Source organism: Oryctolagus cuniculus, chromosome 16 (genome assembly GCF_051225735.1).
Source record: "Oryctolagus cuniculus isolate XC-2025 breed Fujian yellow rabbit chromosome 16, ASM5122573v1, whole genome shotgun sequence".
In the NCBI taxonomy this organism is placed as follows: domain Eukaryota; kingdom Metazoa; phylum Chordata; class Mammalia; order Lagomorpha; family Leporidae; genus Oryctolagus; species Oryctolagus cuniculus.
The window spans coordinates 10,091,341-10,119,284 of record NC_142882.1 but is presented as its reverse complement, the minus strand read 5'-3'; the positions used below and the strand labels follow the sequence as shown (position 1 = coordinate 10,119,284).

The 27,944-nt window shown below is 39.2% G+C and overlaps 1 protein-coding gene across 1 annotated transcript; it reads left to right on the top strand.

Moving 5' to 3' along the window:
* The first annotated feature begins 214 nt into the window (after positions 1 to 214).
* Positions 215 to 27,944, top strand: LOC127482632 (vomeronasal type-2 receptor 116). The gene is made up of 4 exons (XM_089315518.1): positions 215 to 958; positions 10,995 to 11,222; positions 12,630 to 12,753; positions 27,031 to 27,944. Exons 1-4 carry the CDS (start codon positions 215 to 217, stop codon positions 27,942 to 27,944), a joined length of 2,010 nt encoding a protein of 669 aa, XP_089171644.1.

The following is a 27,944-nucleotide window of genomic DNA, read 5'->3' as shown; positions in this document are numbered from 1 at the left end:
GAAGAGGAAATTAGGAATCTAAAACATATTGTCGGGAATCTTCAGGATACTATTAAAAAACCCAACATTCGGGTTCTAGCAGTTCCTGAAGGCATGGAGAGGGAGAAAGGATTAGAAGGCCTTTTTAGTGAGATATTAGCTCACCTTTTAGCTCACCTATGGCCCTTTTGATCCCATGCTAAATGATAAGGACCAGTTTCCCTCACTCTATCAGATGGCCAGCAGTGACAGCTCTTTGGGCCATGGAATGATCTCCTTGTTGCTGCATTTTGGTTGGACTTGGGTGGCGCTCTTTGTGTCTGATGACATGAAGGGAGAGCAGTTCCTTCAGTACTTTGAAGCTGCAATGCTCAAGAAAGGAATCTGTGTGGCCTTTACAGTGAAGCTCCCTGTCACAAAGAAGTTGTATGCGGATAGTGATCTCACTTTCATGAGTAGCATCAGAGTTTCATCTGCAAATGTGCATATTCTCTATGGTGATGTAAGAGGTCTCATCAGTGTGGACATTTCAGTGCAGTCATATTTAACCATGGGGAAAGTGTGGATCATGACATCAAAGTGTGATCTTGTCATTTCTGAGACAAACCACATGTTGCACTCTTTTCATGGAGGTTTCTCCTTTTCACCCCACAAGGAAGAAATCCTTGGACTCAAACTTTTTGTCAAGACAGCAAAGCCTTCTCACTACCCAGAAGACTTTTACTTCAGTAAATTATGGCTTTTTCATCTGGGCTGCTCACTTGAAGGATCATTTTGTGGACATATTGGAACCTGCTCACCAAATACTTCCTTAGAGTTTCTTCCAGGACACATTGACTTGCTGACCATATCTGACTCCAGCTATTTAGTCTACAATGCTGTCTACACAGTGGCCCACGTCCTCCATAAAATGATTTTGGAGAAAGTAGAAATGAGATCCTTAGCAGAAGCATCCCAGCCCATGATTCTTCCCTGGCAGGTAAACCTCCCCTGGAACAGAACAGACACTGCCCACTTGATGGAATCTAGAGATGTTTTATTGAGGTACAGCATCATGACCCTGCTCTCATTTTAAGGTCAACAGGATTGCAATGGATGATTTTTTTTAATTATTTCTTTATTTGAGAGGTAGAGTTACAATAAGAGGGAGAGACAGAGAGAAAGGCCTTCCATCTGCTGGTTCCCTTCCCAAATAACTGCAATGGCTGCAGCTGGGCTGATGGAAGCCAGGTGCCTGGATCTTCTTCTGGGTCACCCACATGGGTTCAGGGGCCCAAGCACTTGGACCTGGAAGCTGGGATCTTTCCATTGGTTACAGCTATATCTGTGATTGTTCACTTTGGCTGGAGTTTTCAGTCATTGCAGATTTTGAATGTATACTATTAGAAATTGTATCAGAAAATAGTGTTTTTTTACTTTGCATAACTAAGACTTTCAAATTTTATTTATTTATTTAAGGGGCACAGATTTCATGTATTTATATGTCAATGTAAGAAAAATAACAACACTTCCCACCCTTTCACCCTCACTCCCACCCTTCATCCTCCTTCTTTTATATTTCTTTTAATTTTTGTGATAACATACTTTCAGCTTACTTTATAATCATATGCTTAAACCTCTACTAAAGAAGGAATTTAACCAGTAGTAAGTAGATCTCTTTCTCAGGAGTATAGTCTACATGGGCTATAAATAATAATCAAATCTCAGGATACCTATGTCACTCATTTATGTTTATATTGAAAAATGCATACAAACAATAAGTAAAATGAACATATAATTAGATCTGTACTATTAAGTTTAGTCTCTGAAAATATTTTAGTGAATAATTCTCATCTTTATCAGAACCCATTATTTTAAAAGAAATTTTATTCATGTATACAATTTAGGAACATAGTGATAATTCCCCTCCTAGCCTCTCTCCTGCTCACACTCCAACTCATCCTCCTCCTCCCTCTCCCGTTCTAACTCTTAATTTTTGCAAAGATCTATTTCCAGTTTATTTAATGATCGTATGGTTAACCCTACACTAAGTAAAAGAGTTCAACAAATAGTGTGAAGGAAAAACCTCTCTCTTCTTCAGCAGAAGAGACAAGGGTTGTAAACCATTATTAAATCTCAAAATGTTGGTTTCACTCCAATACATTATATTTCAGGTACTGTAATAGTTACCTTGGTTCAGAGAAAATATATGGTATCTATCTTTTTGGGACTGGCTTATTTCACTAAGTATAATGGTTTCCAGTTGCATCATAGCACAAGGCAGGATTTCATTTTTTTCAGCTGAGTAGTATGCCATAGTGTATATATGCCATAATTCCTTTATCCAGTCAACAGTTGATGGATGTCTGGGGTGAATCCATATCTTAGCTATTGAAAATTGTGCTGTAATGAATATGAGGGTACAGATAACTCCTTCAGGTGCTGATTTCTTTTTGTTTGGGTAAATTCCCAGGAGTGGGATGGCTGGATCATATGGTAGGTCTGTATTCAGGTTTTTTAAATAGAAAGCTTTTATTTAATAAATATAAATTTTCAAAGTACAATTTCTGCAGTTCTTCCACCCCAAACCCACCCTCCTACAATCCCAAACAATCCCAAACAATCCCACCACTTACTAGTGCTCCCATCCCATTCTTCATTGATTTATTTTTAATTATCTTTATATACAGAAGATCAACTCTGTACTAAAAGTAAAGATTTCAACAGTTTGCACCCACACAAACACACAGAGGATAAAGTACTGTTTGAAGACTAGTTTTACTGTTAATTCTCATAGTACAATACATTAAGGACAGAGACCCTACATGGGGAACAAGAGTAGAGTGATTCCTGTTGTTGATTTAACAATTGACAGTCTTATTTATGATGTCAGTGATCAACCGAGGCTCTTGTCATGAGCTACTAAGGCTATGGATGTCTCTTGAGTTTAGGCAAGGCCATAGTCAAAGTGGAAATTCTCTTCTCCCTTCAGAGAAAGTTACCTGCTCTTTTGATGGCCTACTTTCCACCGGGATCTCAGTCACAAAGATCTTTCATGAAAGGTATATTTTTGCCACAGTGACTTGGATTTCCATGCCTGAAATGCTCTCCTGAGCTTTCTAGACAGATCTGAATGCCTAAAGGGCTGATTCTGAGGCCAGAGTGCTGTTTAGGGCATTTGCCATTCTATGAGTCTGCTATGTGGCCTGCTTTCCATGTTGAATCGTTCTCTCCCTGTTAATTCTATGAATTGTTATTAGCAGACATTTTTCTTTGACACTTAATCCCATCTTTATGATCATTTATGAACTTAAACTGATCACTTTAACTAATAAGGTGGCATTGGTACCTGCCAACTTAATGAGATTTGGAGTCCCATGGGAAGTTTTTAGCTTTACCCTTAGGGATAACTCCAAGGAACGTGTGCTGAACTGTCCATCTCCCCCCTCTATATTCCCACTCCTATTTTAAAGAGGGATAAATTTTCAATTGGATTTAACCACCTAAGAATAAATGTGTGTTAAGTTTAGTGTTCAACCAATGGTATTAAGAAGAAAAAGAAAATACTAAAAAGAATAAAATAGTAAGCTGTTCCTTGACAGTCATGACAAGGGCTGATCAAGTCATTTCTTCTTATAGTGTCAGTTTCACTCCTACAGGTTTCCTTTTAGGTGCTCAGTTAGTTGTCACAGGTCAGGGAGAACCTATGATATTTATCCATTTGGGACTGGCTTATTTCACTCAGCATGATGTTTTCCAGATTCCTCCATTTTGTTGCAAATGACCAGATTTCACTTTTATTTATTTATTTATTTATTTATTTATTTTGCCGCTGTTAGTATTCTATAGAGTACATATCCAATAATTTATTTATTTTTCTGGGTGCAAAATTTTTTTTCATTTAGTAAATATAAATTTCCAAAGTACAGTTTATGGATTACAATGGCTTTCCCCCCATAATTTCCCTCCCACTTGCACCCCTCCCATCTCCCGTTCCCTCTCCCATTCCATTCACATCAAGATTCATTTTTCAATTATCTTTATATACAGAAGATCGATTTAGTATATATTAAGTAAATATTTCATCAGTTTGCACCCACATAGAAACACAAAGTGTAAAATACTGTTTCAGTACTAGTTATAGCATTACTTCACATTGGACAACATATTAAGGACAGATCCCACATGAGAAGTAAGTACACAGTGACTCCTGTTGTTGACTTAACAATTTGACACTCTTATTTATGGCATCAGTAATCTCCCTAGGCTCTAGTCATGAGTTGCCAAGGCTATGGAAGCCTTTTGAGTTCACCAACTTCGATCTTATTCCGACAGTGTCATAGTCAAAGTGGAAGTTCTCCGCTCCCTTCAGAGAAAGGTACCTCCTTCTTTGATGGCCTGTTCTTTCTACTGGGATCTCACTCGCAGAGATCTTTCATTTAGTTTTTTTTTTCAGAGTGTCTTGGCTTTCCATGCCTAAAATACTCTCATGGGCTCTTCAGCCATATCCAAATGCCTTAAGGGCTGATTCTGAGGCCAGAGTGCTACTTAGGACATCTGCCATTCTATGTCTGCTGTGTATCCCACTTCCCATGATGGATCATTCTCTCCTTTTTTGATTCTATCCGTTAGTATTCGCAGACACTAGTCTTGTTTGTGTGATCCCTTAAACTCTTAGACCTATCAGTGTGATCAATTTTGAACTGAAATTGATCACTTGGACTAGTGAGATGGCATTGGTACATGCCACCTTGATGGGATTGAGTTGGAATCCCCTGGTGTGTTTCTAACTCCACCATTTGGGCAAGTCCGATTGAGCATGTCCCAACTTGTACATTTCCTCCCTCTCTTATTCCCACTCATATATTTAACAGGGATCACTTTTCAGTTATAATTTAAACACCTAAGAATAATTGTGTGTTAATTACAGAGTTCAACCAATAGTACTAGGACAAAAATATAAAATGGATATAGTATTACATTGTACATCAACAGTCAGGACAAGAGCTGATCAAGTCACTGTTTCTCATAGTGTCCCTTTCACTTCAACAGGTTTCCCCTTTGGTGCTGTTAGTTGTCACCAATCAAGGAGAACAGATGATATTTGTCTCTTTGGGACTGGCTTATTTCACTCAGAATGAGGTTTTCCAGATTCCTCCATTTCATTGCAAATGACCGGATTTCACTTTTATTCTTTTTTTTTTAACCACTGTTAGTATTCTATAGAGTAAATATCCAATAATTTCTTTAAGCATTCTTCCATTGATGGGCAACTAGGTTGATTCTAAGTCTTAGCTATTGTTAATTGAGCTGAGATAAATGTTGAGCTCTTTTTTTTTTGCCAATTTAAATTTCCTAGTGTAAATTTCGAGGAGTAGGATGGCTTGGTCATAGGGTAGGGCTGTATTTAGAGAGAGAGAGAGAGAGAAAGAGAGAAATCGAGAGGGTCTTACATCAAATGGTATGCTTTCCAATTGGCCACAAGGATAGAGCAGCACTGTTTTGAAGCCAGGAGCCAGGAGCTTCTTCTGGGTCTCCCACATGGGTGCAGAGGTCCAAGGACTTAGACCATCTTCTACTGCTTTCCCAGGCCATAGCAGAGAGCTGGATCAGAAGTGGAGGAGCTAGTCTCCAACTGGCACCCATATGGGTTGCTGGTGCTTTAGGCCAGGGTGTTAACCTGCCGTGCCACAGCCCCAACCCCTATAGTGACTTTTCCAGTTTGCATTCTGACCAAAAGTGCATTAGTGTGCCTTTTTCCTCATATCCTCACCAGCATCTGTTGTTGATTCATTTCTCTATGAAATCCATTCTAAACTGGGTGAGGTGAAACCACATTGTAGTTTTGATTTTTGATTTGCATTTCCCTGATGGCTAGTGACCCTGAACTTTTTTCATGTGTCTGTTGACCATTTTGATTTCCTCTTTTGAAAAACGTCTGTTTAGGCCCTTGGCCCATGTCTTAAGTGGGTTGTTGTTTTGTTGTGGTGAAGTTAGTTTATCTCTTTGTAGATTCTGGCTATTGATTCTTTATCAGTTGCATAGTTTGCAAATATTTTTCCCCATTCTGTTGGTTCCCTCTTCAGTTTCCTGACTTTTTTTTGCATTACATAAACTTCTCAATTTGATGTAATCCCAGTTGTTAATTTTGGCTTTGTTTTCCTGTGCTTCTGGGGTCTTTTCCAAGATGTCTTGGCCTGTGCCTACGTCTTGCAGGTTTTCTCCAAAGTTCTCTAATAATTTGATGGTGTCAGGTCATAAATTTAGATCTTTAATCCATGTTGGAGGGATTTTTGTGTAAGGTGTAAAGTGTGGAAATTCAGTTTCCGCAGCACCATTTGTTGAATAGACTGTTCTTGCTCCAGGAATTGGTTTTAACTCCTCGATCAAAAATAAGTTGGAGGGCTGGTGCTGTGGCACAGTGGGTTAAAGCCCTCCCCTGAAGCACTGGCATCTCTTATGGGCACGGTTTCTAGTCTCAGCTTCTCCTCTTCTGATCCAGCTCTCTGCTATGTCCTGGGAAAGCAGTAGAAGATGGCTCAAGTCTTTGGGCTTCTGCCTCTATGTTGGAGATCTGGAAGAAGCTCCTGCTCCTGGCTCCGGATCGGCGCTGCTCTAGCAGTTGCGGCCATCTGGGGCGTGAACCAGCAGATGGAAGACCTCTCTCTATTGTCTCTGACTCTCTCTGTAACTCTGCATTTCATATAAATTAAATAAATCTTATAAAATAGAAGTTGGTTATAGATGTTTGGATTGATTTCAGGTGTTTCTGTTCTGTTCCATTGGTCTATCCATCTGTTTTTGTACCAGTACTAGGTGATTTTGATTATAACTGCCCTGTAGTATGTCTTGAATCTGTTATTGGGATGCCTCTAGCTCTGTTTTTGTTGTATAAGATTGCTTTGGCTATTCGAGGTCTCCTGTGCCTCCATATGAATTTCAGCATTTCTTTTTTCCAAATCTGAGAAGAACATCTTTGATATTTTGATTGGTATCACATTGAATCTATAAATTGATTTTGGAAGAATGGACATTTTGATGATATTAATGATTCCAATCCACAACCATGTAAAATTTCTTCATTTTTTGGTATCTTCTTCTATTTCTTTCTTTAAAGTTTTATAATTCTCATCATCACGTTCTTTGACATCCTTGGTTAAGTTTACTCCAAGATATTTGATTTTTTTTAGCTATTGTGAGTGATATTGATCTTAGAAGTTCTTTCCTAGCTGTGGCATTGCCTGTGTATACAAAGGCTGTTGATTTTTGTACATAGTTTTTATATCCTGGTACATAGCCAAACTCTTCTATGAGTTCCAATAATCTCTTAGTAGAGTTCTTTGGATCCTCTAAATAAAGAATCATATCATCTGCAAAGAGGGATAGTTTGACTTTTTCCTTTCCAATTTGATCCCCTTGATTTCTTTTCTTTTCTTTTGCCTAATGGCTCTGGCTAAAACTTCTAGTACTGTATGAAATAGCAATGATGAGAATGGGCATCTCTGTCTGGCACTGGATCTCAGTGGGAATGCTTACAACTTTTCTCCACTGAGTAGAATGCTGGCCGTGTGTTTGTCATAAATTTCCTTTATTGTGTTGAGGAGTGTTCCTTCTATACACAGCTTACTTAGAGTTTTCCACCATGATAGGGTGTCATATTTTTTCAAATGCTTTCTCTGCATGTATTGAGATAATCATATGGTTTTCTTCTGCAGGTTGTTAATGTGGTGTATCACATTGTTTGTTTTGTGAATGTTGAACAATCCCTGCATACCAAAGATAAATCCCAGGTGGTCTGGGTGGATGATATTTCTGATGTGGTGTTGCATTCTATTGGCTAGAATCTTATTGAGGATTTTTGTGTCCATGTTCATAAGGGAATTGTTCTGTAATTCTCTTTCAATGTTGCATCATGTTTAAGTTTAGGAATTAAGGTGATGCTGGCTTCATGGAAAGAATTTGGGAGGATCCCTCTGTTTCAATTGTTTTGAATAGCTTGAGAAGGATTGGAGTTGGTTCTTTACATTTCAGGTAGAATTCAGCAGTGAATGCATCTGGTCCTGGGCTTTTCTTTGTTGTGAGGGCCTTTATTACTGATTCAATTTCTGTCTTGATTATGTGTCTGTTTAGGTTTTCTATATCTTCATGGTTCAAGGTAGGTCTTAGGTGTCCAGGAATCTATCCATTTCTGCTAGATTTCCCAGTTTGTTGGCATACAACTCTTTGTAGTAATTTCTGCTACCTCTTTTAATTTCTGTGGTGTCTGATGTTACATTCCCTTTTTCATCTCTATTTTTATTGATTTCGGTCTTCTCTCTCCTTTTTTTGGTTAGTTGGGCCAATGGGGTGTCAATTTTGTTTATTTTTTTAAAAGTACCTCTTCGTATTGCCAATATTTGGTAATGTTTTTTAGATTCAAATTTGTTGATTTCTTCTCTAATTTTAATTACAGATTTTGTTGCTGGTGGATTTCTTAAGAGAGCCATTCTAACAGGAGTGAAGTGAAACCTCATTGTGGTTTTGATTGGCATTTCCCTGATGGCTAGTGATCCTGAGCATATTTTTAAGTGTCTGTTAGCAATTTGAATTTCCTCTTTTGAAAAATACCTATTCAAGTCCTTTGCCCATTTCTTTCTTAATGGGGTTGTATTTTTTTGTTGTTGTTGAATTTCTTAAGCTCTTTATAGATACTGCATGTTAACCCTTTATCAGTTGCATAGTTTGCAAATACTTTCTTCCATCTGTTGATAGCCTCTCCATTTTGCTGCGTGTTTCTTTTGTGGTGCAGTAGCTTTTCGGCTTGATGTAATCTCATTTGTTAATCTTGGCTTTGATTGCCTGTGCTTCTGGGGTCTTTTCAAGAGTCTTTGCCTATGCCAAAGTCTTGCAGAATTTCCCCAATGTTCTCTCGTAATTTGATGGTATTGGGTCATAGATTTAGGCCTTTGATCCATTTTGAGTGTGTTTTTGTGTACGTTGTAAGGTACGGGTCTAATTTTACACTTCTGTAAGTGGAGATCCAGTTTCCCCAGCACAATTTGTTGAGGAGATTGTGCCTTCTTCAGGGATTTATTTTATTCCTTTGTCAAATATAAGTTGGTTGTGGATGCATGGATCGATTTCTGGAGTTAAGAGCCTATTACATTTATTCTCTTCTGTTTGTTGACTTACTTTTTCAGGGATTTCTGTTGAACTTCATCTGATATGTTACGCAGGACAAAGTGCTTCAAGAATTCGAATGCAACTCATGAGAAAACAAAGATAAACAAATGGGTCAAATTTTTTGAAATTATGCAAAAACCAGCATATATGGACATATTGGATAGTAGTTATTACATTTGTATTTCTGTATACACTGTGGCCCATGTGGTTAGGAGATACATTTTTTGAAAGTAGAAATGAGTTCTACATAATATCCTAAGATGACTCTGGGAAATACAGTGTGTTACAAAATCTGCAAGAATCAAGGAGCAGAAATTGTGGTCATATTTCTTATATATGAGACTATTGAGGATGCACATTAGTTAGCACAGGATATGTCCTCTGGGTTACAGATGGTTTTGCCTAGATTTTCCTCACAGCTTATTTGAATCTACTCTTTCCCCATATATAGAATATATTTAGGAAGTTCTGTTTGCATGTGAAAAGTACAAATAGATGAATAAATTTGTTGAACAAATAGGTGTGTTATGTAGAAGACAAATATGTATATGTAAAAAATAACATCAGAAAGTTCACTTCATAATCTATCTTCTATTTTACTTATAGGAGTGTTTTATTTTTTATTTTACTTTTTATTTTTTTGACAGGCAGAGTGGACAGTGAGAGAGAGAGAGACAGAGAGAAAGCTCTTCCTTCACTGTTGGTCCACCTCCAATGGCCGCTGTGGCTGGCGTCCTGCAGCCAGTGCACCACGCTAATCTGAAGGCAGGAGCCAGGTGCTTCTCCTGGTCTCCCATGTGGGTGCAGGGCCCAAGCACTTGTACCATCCTCCACTGCACTGCCGGGCCACAGCTGAGAGCTGGCCTGGAAGAGGGGCAACCGGGACAGAATCCAGTGCCCCGACTTGGACTAGAACCTGGTGTGCTGTTGCCACAAGGTGGAGGATTAGCCTATTGAACTGCGGCGCCGGCTGAGTGTTTTATTTTTATTTGTGATTAGATTCAAACTTTAGAAAAGTAAACAGAATTCTTCCCCAGAAATAACTATGGATTATTTGGAAATCTTCTACAAATTATTTAAGAACTAACTGATAGCTATTTAAATATAAAAACTTAGTTTTATCCTGCAGCAGGTGTGTTGTACCCAGAATGTCAAGGGTTAGCATATACTATGGGTAACCTCAGGACCATCAGTATATTTGTTTTTGGCCATACAGTCCTACCTGGAATGTCAAAGGTAATCACACTTACCATAAAAAGTGACCCAAAATATTTAGAGAAAAAACACTCATGTATTATTTCAAGCTCTGTTAAGATATAAATGCATATATCTATGTATCATTGCATATATAGAAGACATGCACACATTTTTATAAATATGGATCTCAGTGCTAAGAGGGGTCTTGAGTCAGTTCATGGAAAATGTATATGATGAAATTAGCATACATGTTTATCTAATTTTTCAATCAAAATAACTGATATTTCATTCTGTTCTTGAACCTCATGAAGCCCCTTTGTATGCACATAACTGTGACATATCACAACTGTCAAGGTATTTAAAAGACCAACCATGTTGTACTCAATTGGTTATATTAGGGTTAGCTTCCATAAAGCCCCACCTAAACCTTCTGGCTGCAGCAGAGCCTTGCAATAGTTCCCCTCTGAACCCCACAAACTACAATTTTTCTGACTGGATACAACCATTATACTTTTATATTTGGGGGGGATCAAATGTTCTCTTCACTAGAAGTTGTTGACCATCCAAAGAATTAAACCTGGAACATAGAGAGGAGGGTAGAAAATGCTTGTTCAGTGCATATACATCTCCCTCTAATTTGAAAGGTCTCCCTGTTACCACTTATTCCTGTTCTCCAGCTTCATCCAATCCTGAGGAAAATCCAGTTTACAAACCGTGCTGGAGATGATGTGTTTTTCCATGAAACAAGACACCATGTGGTACATTATGATATTCAGAACATTGTAAATTTTCCTGCTGGATTTCGCTTGCTGGTTAAAATTGGAGAATTTTCCTCTAAGAGTCCACATGACCAAGATTTGCTGATCAATGAAGACATTATAGAATGGCCTGTTGGATTCAAAAAGGTGCAGTTTTCTTTTTATATTGGATAACTACAGAGAGATCTGAGTAGAGCCTTGGGAGATTAAGTGTGAAGTGACCATGTGATTCCCATTTCCCATCTTGGCACTTAACTGATGGTGTTCCTTACACATATCCTGAGCTAACACCTATCAGAAGAGCATGAGTGCATAGCCTTACCTTTTCAGTTTTGTCATAATTATTGGTGTAGCAGTTGAGTTAAAACTAGACAAAGTTAATGAATAGAGGCAGAGACCCACGTATAGATATATAGATCTTTAACATATCTCTGTATATATTCTCAACTCTTTAATCTCATAAGTCACAGTCTTTCTTATTTTTTTTAAATGTTTTATTTCAATGGCAGAGTTAGAGAGAGGAGAGTGGTGGGGGGAGATATCTTCTGTCTGCTGGTTTATTCCACCAATGGACAACAGGCAGGGCTGGGCAGGTCCAAAGTCAAGAGCCAGGAACTGCTTGTGGGTCACTCATGTGGGTCAGGGGTCCAAACACTTGGTCCATTCTCTGCTGCTTTCCAAGGCATGTTAGCAGGGAGGTGGATTGGAAATGGAGCAGCTGGGAATAGAAATGGTGCCCATATGGAATGCTGGTGCATCAGGAGGTGATTTAATGTGCTACACCACAAGACTGGCCCCCCTTGTATTATATGTATATGTATATATGTACATATAAATATATATATATATATTTATATTAAACAGGCAGAGTGGACAGTGAGAGAGAGAGATAGAGAAAGTATTCCTTTGCCGTTGGTTCACCCTCCAATGGCCACCGTGGCCAGTGCACCGCGCTGATCTGAAGGCAGGAGCCAGGTGCTTTTCCTGGTCTCCCATGGGGTGCAGGGCCCAAGCACTTGGGCCATCCTCCACTGTACTCCCTGGCCACAGCAGAGAGCTGGCCTGGTAGAGGGGCAACTGGGACAGAATGTGGCACCCTGACCGGGACTAGAACCCAGTGTGCTGGCACCGCTAGGCGGAGGATTAGCCTATTGAGCTGCAGCGCCAGCCCTGCCCTTGTTATATTTTCATGCATGATAAGTAGAAATACATAATGGGTTGACTTATTCATCTTCTTGCAGATACTATTCCCATATTCCTTTACCACATAGAATAATGCATTTTAAAGATTTTAGATAAAGTGACTTGATATGCATGACATTGCCCAAGGGATCTAACTGATACTATATGAAATAAAATTGAGCAGGTATTTTTGTAATACTTGATAAAGAAACGATGAGGTGGGAGTGATGATCATAGAAACCTGCATTAAATGTCATAGTCATGGCCTTCAGTTGAAGGTCAGTGTTATGCTGTAAGGAGGGAAGTATTGACACCCATTATAATGGCTGATAACGTGGAAAACCATGATCAATGCTTTTCTTTTTCCTTCAGACTCCTCAATCTGTGTGTAGCCAGAGCTGTGGTCCAGGATTTCGGAAAATGTCACAGGAAGGAAGACCTGTCTGTTGCTATACTTGTGTTTTTTGTCCAGAGAGAGATGTTTCCAATCAGACAGGTAGAAAATACAGAATTTCAGATTGACAGCTTTACTGTCCTAATTATTTCTCAATAAAAAAGAAACCAAAGAGATTTGCAGTGACTTCATACTGCACCACGGTTCTCAATGCCAGCTTATTCTCATTCATTCAGTGTAACCATGCATGATTATTACTGCTACTTCTTTATGTGTAAGCTGTTGTCTAGTGATATTCCTTCTAAAATATATCTGAAAGTGCTAGATAAGACAGCATTCTTCTCTGATTTGCAGGTCGAACTCACTATATTCTTTTTTTTAATTTTTTGACATGCAGAGTGGACAGTGAGAGAGAGAGACAGAGAGAAAGGTCTTCCTTTGCCACTGGTTCACCCTCCAATGGCCGCCACGGCCGGCGCGCTGCGGCCGGCGCACCACGCTGATCCGATGGCAGGAGTCAGATACTTATCCTGGTCTCCCATAGGGTGCAGGGCCCAAGTACTTGGGCCATCCTCCACTGCACTCCTTGGCCACAGCAGAGAGCTGGCCTGGAAGAGGGGCAACCGGGACAGAATCCGGCATCCGACTGGGACTAGAACCTGGTGTGCCGGCGCTGCAAGGCAGATGATTAGCCTAGTGAGCCATGGCGCCGGCCGAACACATTATGTTCTAAGACATATAAGATGTGTAAAAACCTAGGCTTCCTGTTGGTGCCTAGAAGTCTTGAAACGAATACATTTTTATACACACATGATAAGCACAAAGCTATTGCACATATTTCATTATATAATTATTGCATTCCTTTTTTTAAACTTTTATTTAATGAATATAAATTTCCAAAGTACAGCTTATGGATTACAATGGCTCCCCCCCCATAACTTCCTCCCATCTGAAACCCCATTTCCTTCTCCCTCCCCCCTTCCATTCACATCAAGATTCATTTTCCATTCTCTTTATATACAGAAGAGCAGCTTAGCATATATTAAGTAAAGATTTCAACAGTTTGCACCCACATAGAAACAGAAAGTGAAACATAATGTTTGAGTACTAGTTATAGCAGTAAATCACAATGTACAGCACATTAAGGACAGAGATCCTACATGAGGAGTAAGTGCACAGTGACTCCTGTTGTTGACTTAACAAATTGACACTCTTGTTTATGGCATCAGTAATCACCCTAGGCTCTTGTCATGAGTTTCCAAGGCTATGGAAGCCTTTTGAGTTCACCGACTCTTATCTTATTTAGACAAGGTCATAGTCAAAGTGGAAGTTCTCTCCTCCCTTCAGAGAAAGGTACCTCCTTCTTTGATGACCTGTTCTTTTCACTGGGATCTCATTTGTGGAGATCTTTCGTTTAGTTTTTTTTTTTTTTTTTTTTTTGCCAGAGTGTTTTGGCTTTCCATGCATGCAATACCCTCATGGGCTTTACAGCCAGATCCGAGTGCCTTAAAGGCTGATTCTGAGGCCAGAGTGCTGTTTTGGAATCTGCCATTCTATGGGTCTGCTGTGTATCTCACTTCCCTGTTGGATCATTCTCTCCCTTTTTTATTCTATCAGCTAGTATTAGCAGACACTAGTCTTGTTTATGTGCTCCCTTTGTCTCTTAGTCCTATCATTATGATCAATTGTGCACAGAAATTGATCAACGGGACTAGTGAGATGGCATTGGTGCATGCCACCTTGATGGGGTTGAATTGGAATCCCCTGGTATGTTTGTAACTCTACCATTTGAGGTAAGTCAGCTTGAGCATGTCCCGAATTGCACATCTCTTCCCTCTCTTATTCCCACTCTTATATTTAACATCGATCACATTTCATTTAAGTTTCAACACTTGAAAATAACTGTGTATTGATTACCGTATTCAACCAAAAGTATTAAGTAGAACAAAAGAAAATACTAAGAGGGATAACATATTAAGTTGTTCATCAACAGTCAGGTTGAGGGCTGATCAGGTCACCGTTTCTCATAGTGTCCGTTTCACTTCAGGAGGTTTCCTTTTTGGTGCTCAGTTAGTTGTCACCGATCAGGGAGAACATATGGTATTTGTCTCTTTGGGACTGGCTTATTTTACTCAGCATAATGCCTTCCAAATTCCAAACAGGGATCACTTTTCAATTAAAATTTAAACACCCAAGAATAATTGTGTGTTAATTACAGAGTTCAACCAATAGTACTAGAACAAAAAAATACTAAAATGGATAAAGTATTACATTGTATATCAACCGTCAGGACAAGAGCTGATCAGGTCACTGTTTCTCATAGTGTCCATTTCACTTCAACAAGTTTCCCCTTTGGTGCTCAGTTAGTTGTCACCGATCAGGGAGAACATATGATATTTGTCTCTTTGGGACTGGCTTAATTCACTCAGCAGGATGTTTTCCAAATTCTTCCATCTTGTTAGAAATGACAGGATTTCATTGTTCTTGACTGCTGTATAGTATTCTATAGAGTACATGTCCCATTATTTCTTTATCCAGTCTACTGTTGATGGGCATTTGGGTTGGTTCCAGGTCTTAGCTATTGTGAATTGAGCTGCAATAAACATTAATGAGCAGACAGCTTGTTTGTTTGCCAATTTCATTTCCTTTGGGTGAATTCCAAGGAGTGGGATGGCTGGGTTGAATGGTAGGGTTATATTCAGGTTTCTGAGGAATCTCCAGACTGACATCCATAGTGGCTTAACCAGTTTGCAATCCCACCAACAGTGGGTTAGTGTCCCTTTTTCCCCACATGCTCTCCAGCATCTGTTGTTGGTAGATTTCTGAATGTGAGCCATTCTAACCGGGGTGAGGTGAAACCTCAATGTGATTTTGATTTGCATTTCCCTGATTGCTAATGACCTTGAACATTTTTTCATGTGCCTGTTGGCCATTTGGACTTCCTCTTTTGAAAAATGTCTATTGAGGTCCTTGGCCCATCTCTTAAGTGGGTTGTTTGTTTTGATGTTGTGGAGTTTCTTGATTCTTTGTAGATTCTGGTTATCAACCCTTTATCAGTTGCATAGTTTGCAAATATATTTTCCCATTCTGTCAGTTGCCCCTTCACTTTCCTGACTGTTTCTTTTGCAGTACAGAAACTTCTCAATTTGATGCATTCCCAAATTGAATTTTGGTTTTGACTGCCTGTGCTTCTGGGGTGTTTTCCAAGAAGTCTTTGCCGGTACCTATATCTTGCAGGGTTTTTCCAATGCTCTCTAGTAATTTGATGGTGTTGGGTCATAGATTTAAGTCTTTATTCCATGTTGAGGGAATTTTTGTGTAAGGTGAAAAGTAGGGGTCTTGCTTCATGATTCTGCATGTGGAAATCCAGTTTTCCTAGCAGCATTTATTGAATAGACTGTCCTTACTCCAGGGATTGGTTTTGGATCCTTGATCAAATATGAGTTGGCTGTAGATGTTTGGGTTGATTTCTGGTGTTTCAATTCTGTTCCCTTGCTCTATCCATCTGTTTCTGTACCAGTACCATGCTGTTTTGATTACAACTGCCCTGTAGTATGTCCTGAAATCTGGTATTATGATGCCTCCGGTTTTGTTTTAGTTCTACAAGATTGCTTTAGCTATTCGAGGTCTATTTTGCCTCCATATGAATTTCAGCATCATTTTTCCAGATCTGAGAAGAAGGTCTCCAGTATCATGATTGGTATCGCATTGAATCTGTAAATTGGTTTTGGGAGAATGGACATTTTGATGATATTGATTCTTCCAATCCATGAGCATGGAAGATTTTTCCATTTTTTGATAACCTTTTCAATTTCTTTCTTAAAGATTTTGTAATTCTCATCATAGAGATCTTTAACATCCTTGGTTAAGTTTATTCCAAGGTATTTGATTGTTTTTGTAGCTATTGTGAATGGGATTGATCTTACAAGTTCTTTCTCTGCCATGGTATTGCCTGTATATACAAAGGCTGTTGATTTTTGTGCATTGATTTTATACCCTGCTACTTTGCCAAACTCTTCTATGAGTTCCAATAGTCTCTTAGTAGAGTTCTTTGGATTCCCTAAGTAAAGAATCATATCATCTGCAAAGAGGGATTCTTTCTTCCCAATTTGTAACCCTTTAATTTCTTCTTATTGCCTAATAGCTCTGGCTATAACTTCCAGAACTATATTAAATAGCATTGGTGAGAGTGGCCATCCCTGTCTGGTACCAGATCTCAGTGGAAATGCTTCCAACTTTTCCCCATTCAATATGATGTTGGCCGTGGGTTTTTCATAAATTGCTTTGATTTTATTGAGGAATGTTCCTTCCATACCCAGTTTGCTTAGAGTTTTCATCATGAACGGGTGTTGTATTTTATCAAATGCTTTCTCGGCATCTATTACGATAATCATATGGTTTTTCTTCTGCCGTCTGTCAATGTGGTGTATCACATTGATGGATTTGTGAATGTTGAACCATCCCTGCATACCAGGGATAAATCCCACTTGGTCTGGGTGGATGATCTTTCTGATGTGTTGTTGCATTCTATTGGCGAGAATTTTATTGAGGATTTTTGCATCTATGTTCATCAGGGATATTGGTCTGTCATTCTCTGTCAATGCTGCATCTTTCTTTGGCTTAGGGATTAAGGTGATGCTGGCTTCTTAGAAAGAATTTGGGAGGATTCCATCTTTTTTGATGGTTCTGAATAGTTTGAGAAGAATTGGTGTTAGTTCTTGTTTAAATGTCTGGTAGAATTCAGCAGTGAATCCGTCTGGTCCTGGGCTTTTATTGTAGGGAGGGCCTTTATTACTGTTTCAATTTCTGTCTCAGTTATGGGTCTGTTTAGGTTTTCTATGTCTTCCTGGTTTCATTTAGGTAGGTTACATGTGTCCAGGAATCTATCCATTTCTTTTTTTTTTAACTTTTATTTAATGAATATAAATTTCCAAAGTACGACTTATGGATTACAATGGCTTCCCCCCCATAACGTCTCTGCCACCCACAACCCTCCCCTTTCCCACTCCCTCTCCCCTTCCATTCACATCAAGATTCATTTTCAATTATCTTAATATACAGAAGATCAGCTTAGTATACATTAAGTAAGGATTTCAACAGTTTGCTCCCACACAGAAACATAAAGTGAAAAATAATAGATGATTTTTTTTAAATGATGATGAAATCAGAGCAGACCTATTGTCATGTTTAATCCCAGTGAGAGTCAAGTTGGGAGTTGAGAATTTATTTATTTATTTATTTTTTTACACAGGATCAGTTTAGTATACATTAAGTAAAGATTTCAACGGTTTGCACCCCCATAGAAACACAAAGTGAAATATATTGTTTGAGTACTCGTTATAGCATTAAATCTCAATACACAGCACGTTAAGGACAGAGATCCTACATGAGGAGTAAGTGCACAGTGACTCCTGTTGTTGACTTTACCAATTGACACTCCTGTCTATGGCATCAGTAGTCTCCCTATGCTCCAGTCATGAGTTTCCAAGGCTATGGAAGCCCTCTGAGTTCTCCGATTCTTATCTTGTTTAGACAAGGTCATAGTTAAAGTGGAGGTTCTCTCCTCCCTTCAGAGAAAGGTACCTCCTTCTTTGAAGACCTGTTCTTTCCACTGGGATCTCACTCGCATAGATCTTTTGCCAGAGTGTCTTGGCTTTCCATGCCTGAAATACTCTCATGGGCTTTTCAGCCAGATCCGAGTGCCTTTAGGGCTGATTCTGAGGCCAGAGTGCTATTTAGGACATCTGCCATTCTATGAGTCTGCTGAGTATTTCACTTCCCATGTTGGATCACTCTCCCCTTTATTTATTCCATCGGTTAGTGTTAGCAGGTACTAGACTTGTTTATGTGCTCCCTTTGACTCTTAGTCCTTTCATTATGATCAATTGTGAACTGAAATTGAATACTTGGACTAGTGAGATGGCATTGGTACATGCCACCTTGATGGGATTGAATTGGAATCCCCTGTTATGTTTTTAACTCTACCATTTGGGGCAAATCAGCTTGAGCATGTCCCAAATTATACATCTCTTCCCTCTCTTATTCCCACTCTTATGTTTAACAGGGATCACATTTCTGTTAATTTTTAACACTTAAGAATAACTGTGTATTAATTACAGAATTAAACCAGTCATATTAAGTAGAACAGACAAAAAAACTATTAAGAGGGATAATGTATTAAGTTGTTCATTAACCGTCAGGGCTATGCTGATCAAGTCACCGTTTCCCATAGTGTCCATTTCACTTCAGGAGGTTTGCTTTTTGGTGTTCAGTCAGTTGTCACCGATCAGGGAGAACATATGGTATTTGTCCCTTTGGGACTGGCTTATTTCACTCAGCATGATGTGTTCCAGATTCCTACATTTTGTTGCAAATGACTGGATTTCATTCTTTCTTACTGCGGTATAGTATTCTAAAGAGTACATATCCCATAATTTCTTTATCCAGTCTACCGTTGATGGGCATGTAGGTTGGTTCCAGGTCTTAGCTATTGTGAATTGAGCTGCAATAAACATTAGGCTGCAGACCGCTTTTTTGTTTGTCAATTTAAATTCCTTTGGGTAAATTCCAAGGAGTGGGATGGCTGGGTCGAACGGTAGGGTTATCTTCAGGTTTCTGAGGAATCTCCAGACTGACTTCCATAGTGGCTTGACCAGTTTGCATTCCCACCAACAGTGGGTTAGTGTCCCTTTTTCCCCACATCCTCGCCAGCATCTGTTGTTGGTAGATTTCTGAATGTGAGCCATTCTAACCGGGGTGAGGTGGAACCTCATTGTAGATTTGATTTGCATTTCCCTGATTGCTAATGACCTTGAACATTTTTTCATGTGCCTGTTGGCCATTTGGATTTCCTCTTTTGAAAAATGTCTGTTGAGGTCCTTGGCCCATCTCTTAAGTGGGTTGTTGGTTTTGTTTTTGTGGAGTTTCTTGATCTCTTTGTAGATTCTGGTTATTAACCCTTTATCTGTTGCATAGCTTGCAAATATTTTTTCCCATTCTGTCGGTTGTCTCTTCACTCTCCTGACTGTTTCTTTTGCTTTACAGAAACTTCTCAATTTGATGCAATCCCAATAGTTAATTTTGGCTTTGACTGCCTGTGCCTCCCGGGTCTTTTCCAGAAATTCTTTGCCTATGCCAATATCTTGAAGGGTTTCTCCAATGTTCTCTAGTAACTTGATGGTGTCAGGTCGTGGATTTAGGTCTTAAATCCATGTTGAGTGTATTTTTGTGCAAGGTGTAAAGTAGGGGTCTTGCTTCATGATTCTGCACGTGGAAATCCAGTTTTCCCAGCACCATTTATTGAATAGACTGTCCTTGCTCTAGGAATTAGTTTTAGATCCTTGATCAAGTATGAGTTGTCTGTAGATGTTTGGGTTGATTTCTGGTGTTTCAATTCTGTTCCATTGGTCTATCCATCTGTTTCTGTACCAGTACCATGCTGTTTTGATTACAACTGCCCTGTAGTATGTCCTGAAATCTGGTATTGTGATGCCTCCGGCTTTGTTTTTGTTGTACAAGATTGCTTTAGCTATTCGAGGTCTCTTGTGCCTCCATATAAATTTCAGCACCAATTTTTCCAGATCTGAGAAGAAGGTCTTCGGTATCTTGATTGGTATCGCATTGAATCTGTAAATTGGTTTTGGGAGAATGGACATTTTGATGATATTGATTCTTCCAATCCATGAGCATGGAAGATTTTTCCATTTCTTGGTATCCTCTTCTATTTCTTTCTTTAAGGTTTTGTAATTTTCATCGTAGAGATATTTAACGTCCTTGGTTAAGTTTATTCCAAGGTATTTGATTGTTTTTGTAGCTATTGTGAATGGGATTGATCTTAGAAGTTCTTCCTCAGCCATGGCATTGTCTGTGTATACAAAGGCTGTTGATTTTTGTGCATTGATTTTATACCCTGCTACTTTGCCAAACTCTTCTATGAGTTCCAATAGTCTCTTAGTAGAGTTCTTTGGGTCCCCTAAATAAAGAATCATGTCATCTGCAAAGAGGGATAGTTTGAGCTCTTCCTTCCCAATTTGTATCCCTTTAATTTCATTTTCTTGCCTAATAGCTCTGGCTAGAACCTCCAGAACTATATTGAATAGCAGTGGTGAGAGTGGACATCAATGTCTGGTCCCAGATCTCAGTGGAAATGCTTCCAACTTTTCCCCATTCAATAGGATGTTGGCTGTGGGTTTTTCATAGATTGCTTTGATTGTATTAAGGAATGTTCCTTCCATACCCAGTTTGCTTAGAGTTTTCATCATGAATGGGTGTTGTATTTTATCAAATGCTTTCTCGGCATCTATTGAGATAATCATATAGTTTTTCTTCTGCAGTCTGTTAATGTGGTGTATCACATTGATTGTCTTGCGCACATTAAACCATCCCTGCATACCAGGGATAAATCCCACTTGGTCTGGGTGGATGATCTTTCTGATGTGTTGTTGCATTCTATTGGCGAGAATTTTATTGAGGATTTTTGCATCTATGTTCATCAGGGATATTGGTCTGTAATTCTCTTTCAGTGCTGCATCTTTTTCTGGCTTAGGAATTAAGGTGATGCTGGCTTCATAGAAAGAATTTGGGAGGATTCTCTCTTCTTCGATTGTTCTGAATAGTTTGAGAAGAATTGGAGTCAGTTCTTCTTTAAATGTCTGGTAGAATTCAGCAGTGAATCCATCTGGTCCTGGGCTTTTCTTTGTTGGGAGGGCCTTTATTACTGTTTCAATTTCTGTCTCAGTTATGGGTCTGTTTAGGTTTTCTATGTCTTCCTGGTTCAATTTAGGTAGGTTGCATGTGTCCAGGAATCTATCCATTTCTGATAGGTTTCCCTGTTTGCTGGCATACAAGTCCTTGAAGTACTTTCTGATGATTCTTTTTATTTCTGTGGTGTCTGTTGTTACGTTTCTTTTTCAACACTGATTTTATTGATTTGTGTCTTTTCTCTTCTTTTTTTAGTTAGTTGGGCCAATGGGGTGTCAATTTTGTTTATTTTTTCAAAAAACCAGCTCCTCGTTTGGCTGATCTTTTGTAATGTTTTTCTTGATTCAATCCTGTTGATTTCTTCTCTGATTTTAATTATTTCTCTTCTCCTACTAGATTTGGGTCTGGTTTGCTGTAGCTTTGCTAGATCCTTGAGGTGAATTGAAAGCTCATCTATTTGGTGCCTTTCCAATTTCTTGATGTAGGCACCTATTGATATAAACTTTCCTCTTAACACTGCTTTTGCTGCATCCCATAAGTTTTGGTATGTTGTGCTGTTATCCTCATTTACTTCCAGAAAGTTTTTGATTTCTCTTTTGATTTCTTCTATGACCCATTGTTCATTCAGGAGCATGTTGTTCAATCTCCATGTGTTTGCGTATGCTCTAGGGATTCCTGAGTTGCTAATTTCCAGCTTCATTCCTTTATGGTCTTAGAAGCTGCATGGTATGATTCTAATTCTTTTGAATTTGCTGAGACTTGCTTTATGGCCTAGTATGTGGTCAATCCTAGAGAAGGTTCCATGTACTGCTGAGAAGAATGTAAAATCTTTAGCTGTAGGATTGAAAGTTCTGTATATATCTGTTAGATCCATTTGGGCTATAGTGTCATTTAAATCTACTGTATCCTTGCTGATCTTCTGTCCTTCTGATCTGTCTATTTCTGAGAGTGGAGTATTGAAGTCCCCCAGTACTATTGTATTGGGGTCTAAGTCTCCCTTTAAGTCCGTTAACAAATCTTTTAGATAAACCGGTGCCCTGTAGTTAGGTGCATATACATTGATAATCATTATATCTTCCTGTTGAATTGATCCCTTAATCATTATGTAGTGTCCCTCTTTGTCTCTCTTATCGGTTTTTGTGGTAAAGTTTATGGTGTCTGATATTAAGATGGCTACGCCCGCTCTTTTTTCATTTCTGTTGGCATGGTATATCTTTTTCCAGCCTTTCACTTTCAGTCTGTATGGATCTTTGTTGGAAAGATGTGTTTCTTGTAAGCAGCAAATAGATGGGTTTTGTTCCTTAACCCAATCAGCCAATCGGTGTCTTTTAACTGGACAGTTCAGGCCATTCACGTTCAATGTCACTAACGATAAGTGGTAACTTTGCCCTGCCATTTGCCAAAGATAAGTTCTAATATATGCTTTGAATTCCCTGTGATCTTTTGCTGTGAGCTTTCCTTCCTTGGTTTCCTTCCTTTACCTTCTTTCATATTGATGACCATGTTTCTTTGTTTCTGTGTGTAACACATCTTTAAGCATCTTTTGCAGGGCTGGACGAGTGGCAACCAATTCTTTCAATTTCTGTTTGTTATGAAAAGTCTTTATTTCACCTTCATTCACAAATGATAGCTTTGCAGGATATAATGTTCTGGGCTGGCAGTTGTTCTCTTTTAGTACCTGGGCTATATCTCGACATTCCCTCCTAGCTTGTAGAGTTTCTGATGAGAAGTCGGCTGTGAGTCTGATTGGAGATCCTCTGAGAGTAATCTGACGTTTCTCTCTTGCACATTTTAGGATCTTTTCTTTCTGTTTCACTGTGGAGAGTTTAATTACAACGTGTCGTGGTGAGGATCTCTTTTGGTCATGTTTATTAGGGGTTCTGTGGGCTTCCTGTACTAGGATGTCTCTGTCCTTCTCCAAACCTGGGAAATTTTCTGCTAATATCTCACTAAAAAGGCCTTCTAATCCTTTCTCCCTCTCCATGCCTTCAGGAACTCCTAGAACCTGAATGTTGGTTTTTTTTAAAATAGTATCCTGAATATTCCCAACACTATTTTTTAGATTTCTGCTTTCCTCTCCTTTTCTTTGGTTTGATTGTATATTTTCCTGTGCTCTGTCTTCTAAGTCTGATGATCTCTCTTCTGTTTCACCCATTCTGTTTTTTAGGCTCTACTAGTTTTTTCTTTTCATTTTGATTCCTCCTTAATATTTCATTTTCATGAGAGAGATTTTCTATCTTGTCCATTAAGGATTTGTGTAGTTCCAGAATTTGTTTTTGAGAACTTCTTAATGTTCTTATCAATTTTTTGAGATCCGCTTCTTGCATTTCTTCTATCTCATCATCTTCATAATCTTGAATTGGGGTGTCTATTTCATTTGGGGGTGTCATAGTGTCTTCCTTGTTTTTGTTACCTCGGCTTTTGCGTTTGTTTGTGATATTGGAGATATTCTTTGTTTTTTTCTCATTATACTGTGACTCTAGATTAAGAGGACTGTCTGCTTTTGATGGATCCTTAGAGGCTGTGATTTGTGTGACCAGAGAGCTCTGGTTCTACAGGGTTAAGGGTGTGCCAAAGGTGATTTTCCCTGATTGTTCTCTTGCTCACTCTCTTTCTCTCTCTTTTGACATAGTTGGGAAGTAATTCCACACAGCTGAGTGGAATTGAGAGTAGTTGATGTATGAAATGTGGCCCCTGTAGCTATTTGTTTGCTTACCAGAGTCAGGTTTTTCTGCTTGGCTAATGAGGGGCACCCGCTTTGCATATGCAAAATGGTACACACCACTTTACTTACATAAAATGGCACTTGCCCTTTGTCTTGCTCGGCTTTGTAAGGTGAGTGGAGAGAGAAGCTAAATGTCCGTGCCAGTTACCCTTATTTATTTGATTTTTTTCTCTCCTCCAGCCATCCTGAACTTCCCCAATGGGGTTTCATTCCTTGTTCTCTGCAGGGTCTTTCTGCCTTTCCCCACCAATGTCTCAGGTTACCCAGAGGTTTTTTTTCTCACCTCCCCTTCCCGTGCTGGCGGGAAGACTCTGCAGCTCTGGTGGGTTCGGTGGGTCCAGCGGGTCCCATGGCTTGGCTTCCACGTGGTGGGCGACCTTGCTCTCCCTGTAGGTCCTCAGAGTCACAGCCACTAGATCTGGAAGAGTTCCCTCTGCAGTTTTTCCCTGATCCTTTTCCTGAGGCTACCGTAACTCCACTTTTATTAAACTATCTTTTCCCAGACTATCGGTGTGCGCCCTCACTATTCCACCATCTTCCAGTCTTATTTCTGTGCATTCCTTTTAATACCGTATCTTTAATATTATATGTGAGACTAAGGATGACTAATTAAAACCACAACACTTTCTCTCAGGTCTATGGAATTTATTAAGAGAAATGTTCCAAGTGATATATGAATACCACAACCTAATTAAGCACACAATTTAGTATCCCTATAAAAACTTTTGAACAAGACAAGAAATTACCTTTCAAAATTATGAATCAAAATGAATGTACTGAGAAGTATAAAAATATACTAGGTCTCAATAAGAACTATTTCCATTGTTCACAATATTAAGAGATAGACCTTGGAGTCATTTGATTCAATGATGTTATCAGTAGCAACCATTTGGTTTCAATCTTTCCCAAGAGGAAATTTATATTGTTAGTCATTAGAAAGGTAAAGAAACAATGACTTAACTTATCCATAATGGGTTTTGGGAATACCCACTAATGTATAAAAAAGTATGAAAAATGAATGAACATACACTTGAAGCCCATTGTGCAGCAGCATTTGCTTGTGTGCCTTCAGAATGTCTCTGAGATCACACCTCTTGAATATATGAAGAATGAGTATCTCCAGATAAAAATTGCCAGGGAGAATTATTTTAAAATGTTTCTGAATATTTTATGATTGAATAAGTACCACCTGCAAAAATTGTATAATACCTTTATGATAAAGGTAGCCAAATCAATACCATTTTCTGTATTTAACTGAAATGTCATTGAAGCAGAGAAATACCCATTCATTGACCTCTATTTAGGACTTCTTTCTTGTGTAATGGCACAAGAGTTTTTTCATGAGGGACAATGTGGTGTGCAGAGCTCAAAGTATTCCATTCCTTCCATGAGGCAGAAGGGTAATAAGCCCTTATTTCAGGTGAAATTGGAAAGTTTCAAAAACCTAATTTCTCCTTGAAAATTTTGTTGAAAATATCAGTTATACCCAAATGACTTATAATAAAGTCAAACTCCTCCATAAAATCCAAATGTTTTTGATTTGATAAAATATATTTCAACCTTTGCATTGAATAACTGACAAAAATTGCCCCAGAGTTATGAAAATATAAAACAAGGAAAGACTTTTTACCAGATATCAAATAGTATCAATGAAGAAATGCTAGATATTGATTGTTGTAAGGATTTCATAGGCATTTTGCATTTTTATTTCTCTGCAAGAGAAGGAAAGCTCTAAAGCTGATTATCCTAGGCAAATGTTCTAAGCCATGATAATGCAGGATTGAGCATGAGAAAGACTGGAGACAGCAGGGGGAGGAATTCAGAAGAATGCAAATGGACATCACTGTGCCACAGGATGAGCCACCCTAACCAATCATTTGCTAAAGATGCCATTTGAAATAGTTTGTTCCCATTTGTAGATGAGAATTCTCCCTGGGTCAGGAATGTAGAAACTTGCTCTGGTGTGGCCTCATATTTTTAAGAAAACTTTTATTTAATAAATACAAATTTTGAAAGTACAACTTTTGGATTACAGCAGTTCCCCCCCCCATAACTACTACCCCATGCACAAACAACCCCATCTCTTACTCTTCCATCCCATTCTTCATTGATTCATTTTTAATTATCTTTATATGCAGAAGATCAATTTAGTATAAACTAACTAAAGATTTCAACAGATTGCACCCACACAGCATACAAATTATAAAGTACTGTTTGAAGACTAATTTTACCATTAATTATCATAGTACAACTCATTAGGACAGAGATCCTACGTGGGGAGTAAGTGCACAGTGACTCCTGTTGTTGATTTAATAATTGACACTCTTATTTATAATGTCAGTGATCAACCAAGGCTCTTGTCATGAGCAGCCAAGGCTATGGAAGCCTCTTGAGTTCACAAACTCCGACCTTATTTAGACAAGGTCGTAGTCATAATGGAAATGCCTCGATTCAGAGAAAGATACCTCCTTTGATGGCCTGTTCTTTCTGCTGGGATCTCACTCACAGAGATATTTCATTTAGGACATTTTTTACCACAGTGTGTCTTGGCTTTCCATGCCTGAGAAACTCTCATGGGCTTTTTATTCAGATTGGAATGCCTTAAGGAATGAATCTGAGGCCAGAGTGCTGTTTATGGCATTTGCCATTCTATGAGGCTGCTGTGTATCCCACTTCTAATGTTGGATCATTCACTCCTGTTTAATTCTATCAATTATTATTCGCAGACAATGGTCTTATTTATGTGTTCCCTTTGATGTTTAATCCTATCTTTATGATCAATTTTGGTGTTAAACTGATCACTTTAACTGGTAAGATGGCATGGTTATCTGGGTGTGGCCTCATATTACATCAGAGTATTTTATACTCAAAATGGTATTCAAAGTGACCGTTTCTCCCAACAGGAAAAATTTCAGAATTTCAGTAATGGAAACTCAGCCTTTCTTCTTCCACAGATGCAGAACAGTGTATCCAGTGTGCAGAGCATGAGTATCCGAACATGGAGAGAAGTCACTGCCTCCCCAAGATGATGACCTTCTTAGCCTTTGAGGATGCCCTGGGGATGGCTCTGGTTTGCATGGCTCTGTGCTTCTCTGTAACCACAGCTGCAGTTTTGGGGGTCTTTGTGAAGCACCGAGACACTCCCATCGTCAAGGCCAATAACCGGTCTCTCAGCTACATCCTGCTCATCGCCCTCCTCCTGTGCTTCCTGTGCTCCTTACTCTTCATTGGCCGTCCCAACACAGCCACCTGCCTCCTCCGACAAATAACATTTGGTCTTGTGTTCACAGTGGCTATTTCTGCTGTGCTGGCCAAGACCATCACTGTGATTCTGGCTTTCAAGGTTATGAAACCTGGAAGAACTATCAGGCGATTGCTTGTATCCGGAGCTTCTAACTTCATCATTCCCATCTGTTCCTTGATCCAACTAGCTCTCTGTGGCATCTGGTTGGGAATCTCTCCTCCATTTATTGAGTTAGATGCATATGCTCAGCATGGCCACATCATCCTGGTGTGCAACAAGGGCTCAGTCACTGCCTTCTACTGTGTCCTGGGCTACCTGGGTTCCTTGGCCCTAGCGAGCTTCACTGTAGCTTTCCTAGCCAGGAATCTGCCTGACACTTTCAATGAAGCCAAGTTCCTGACGTTCAGCATGCTGGTGTTCTGCAGTGTCTGGGTGACCTTCCTGCCTGTCTACCACAGCACCAAGGGGAAGGTCATGGTGGCCGTGGAGGTCTTCTCCATCTTGGCCTCCAGTGCGGGACTCCTGGGGTGCATTTTTGCCCCCAAGTGCTACATTATTCTTATAAGGCCTGAAAAGAATTCTTTGAAAGGCTTAAAGAAAAGAGCAAGTTCTACGGGATTCTAA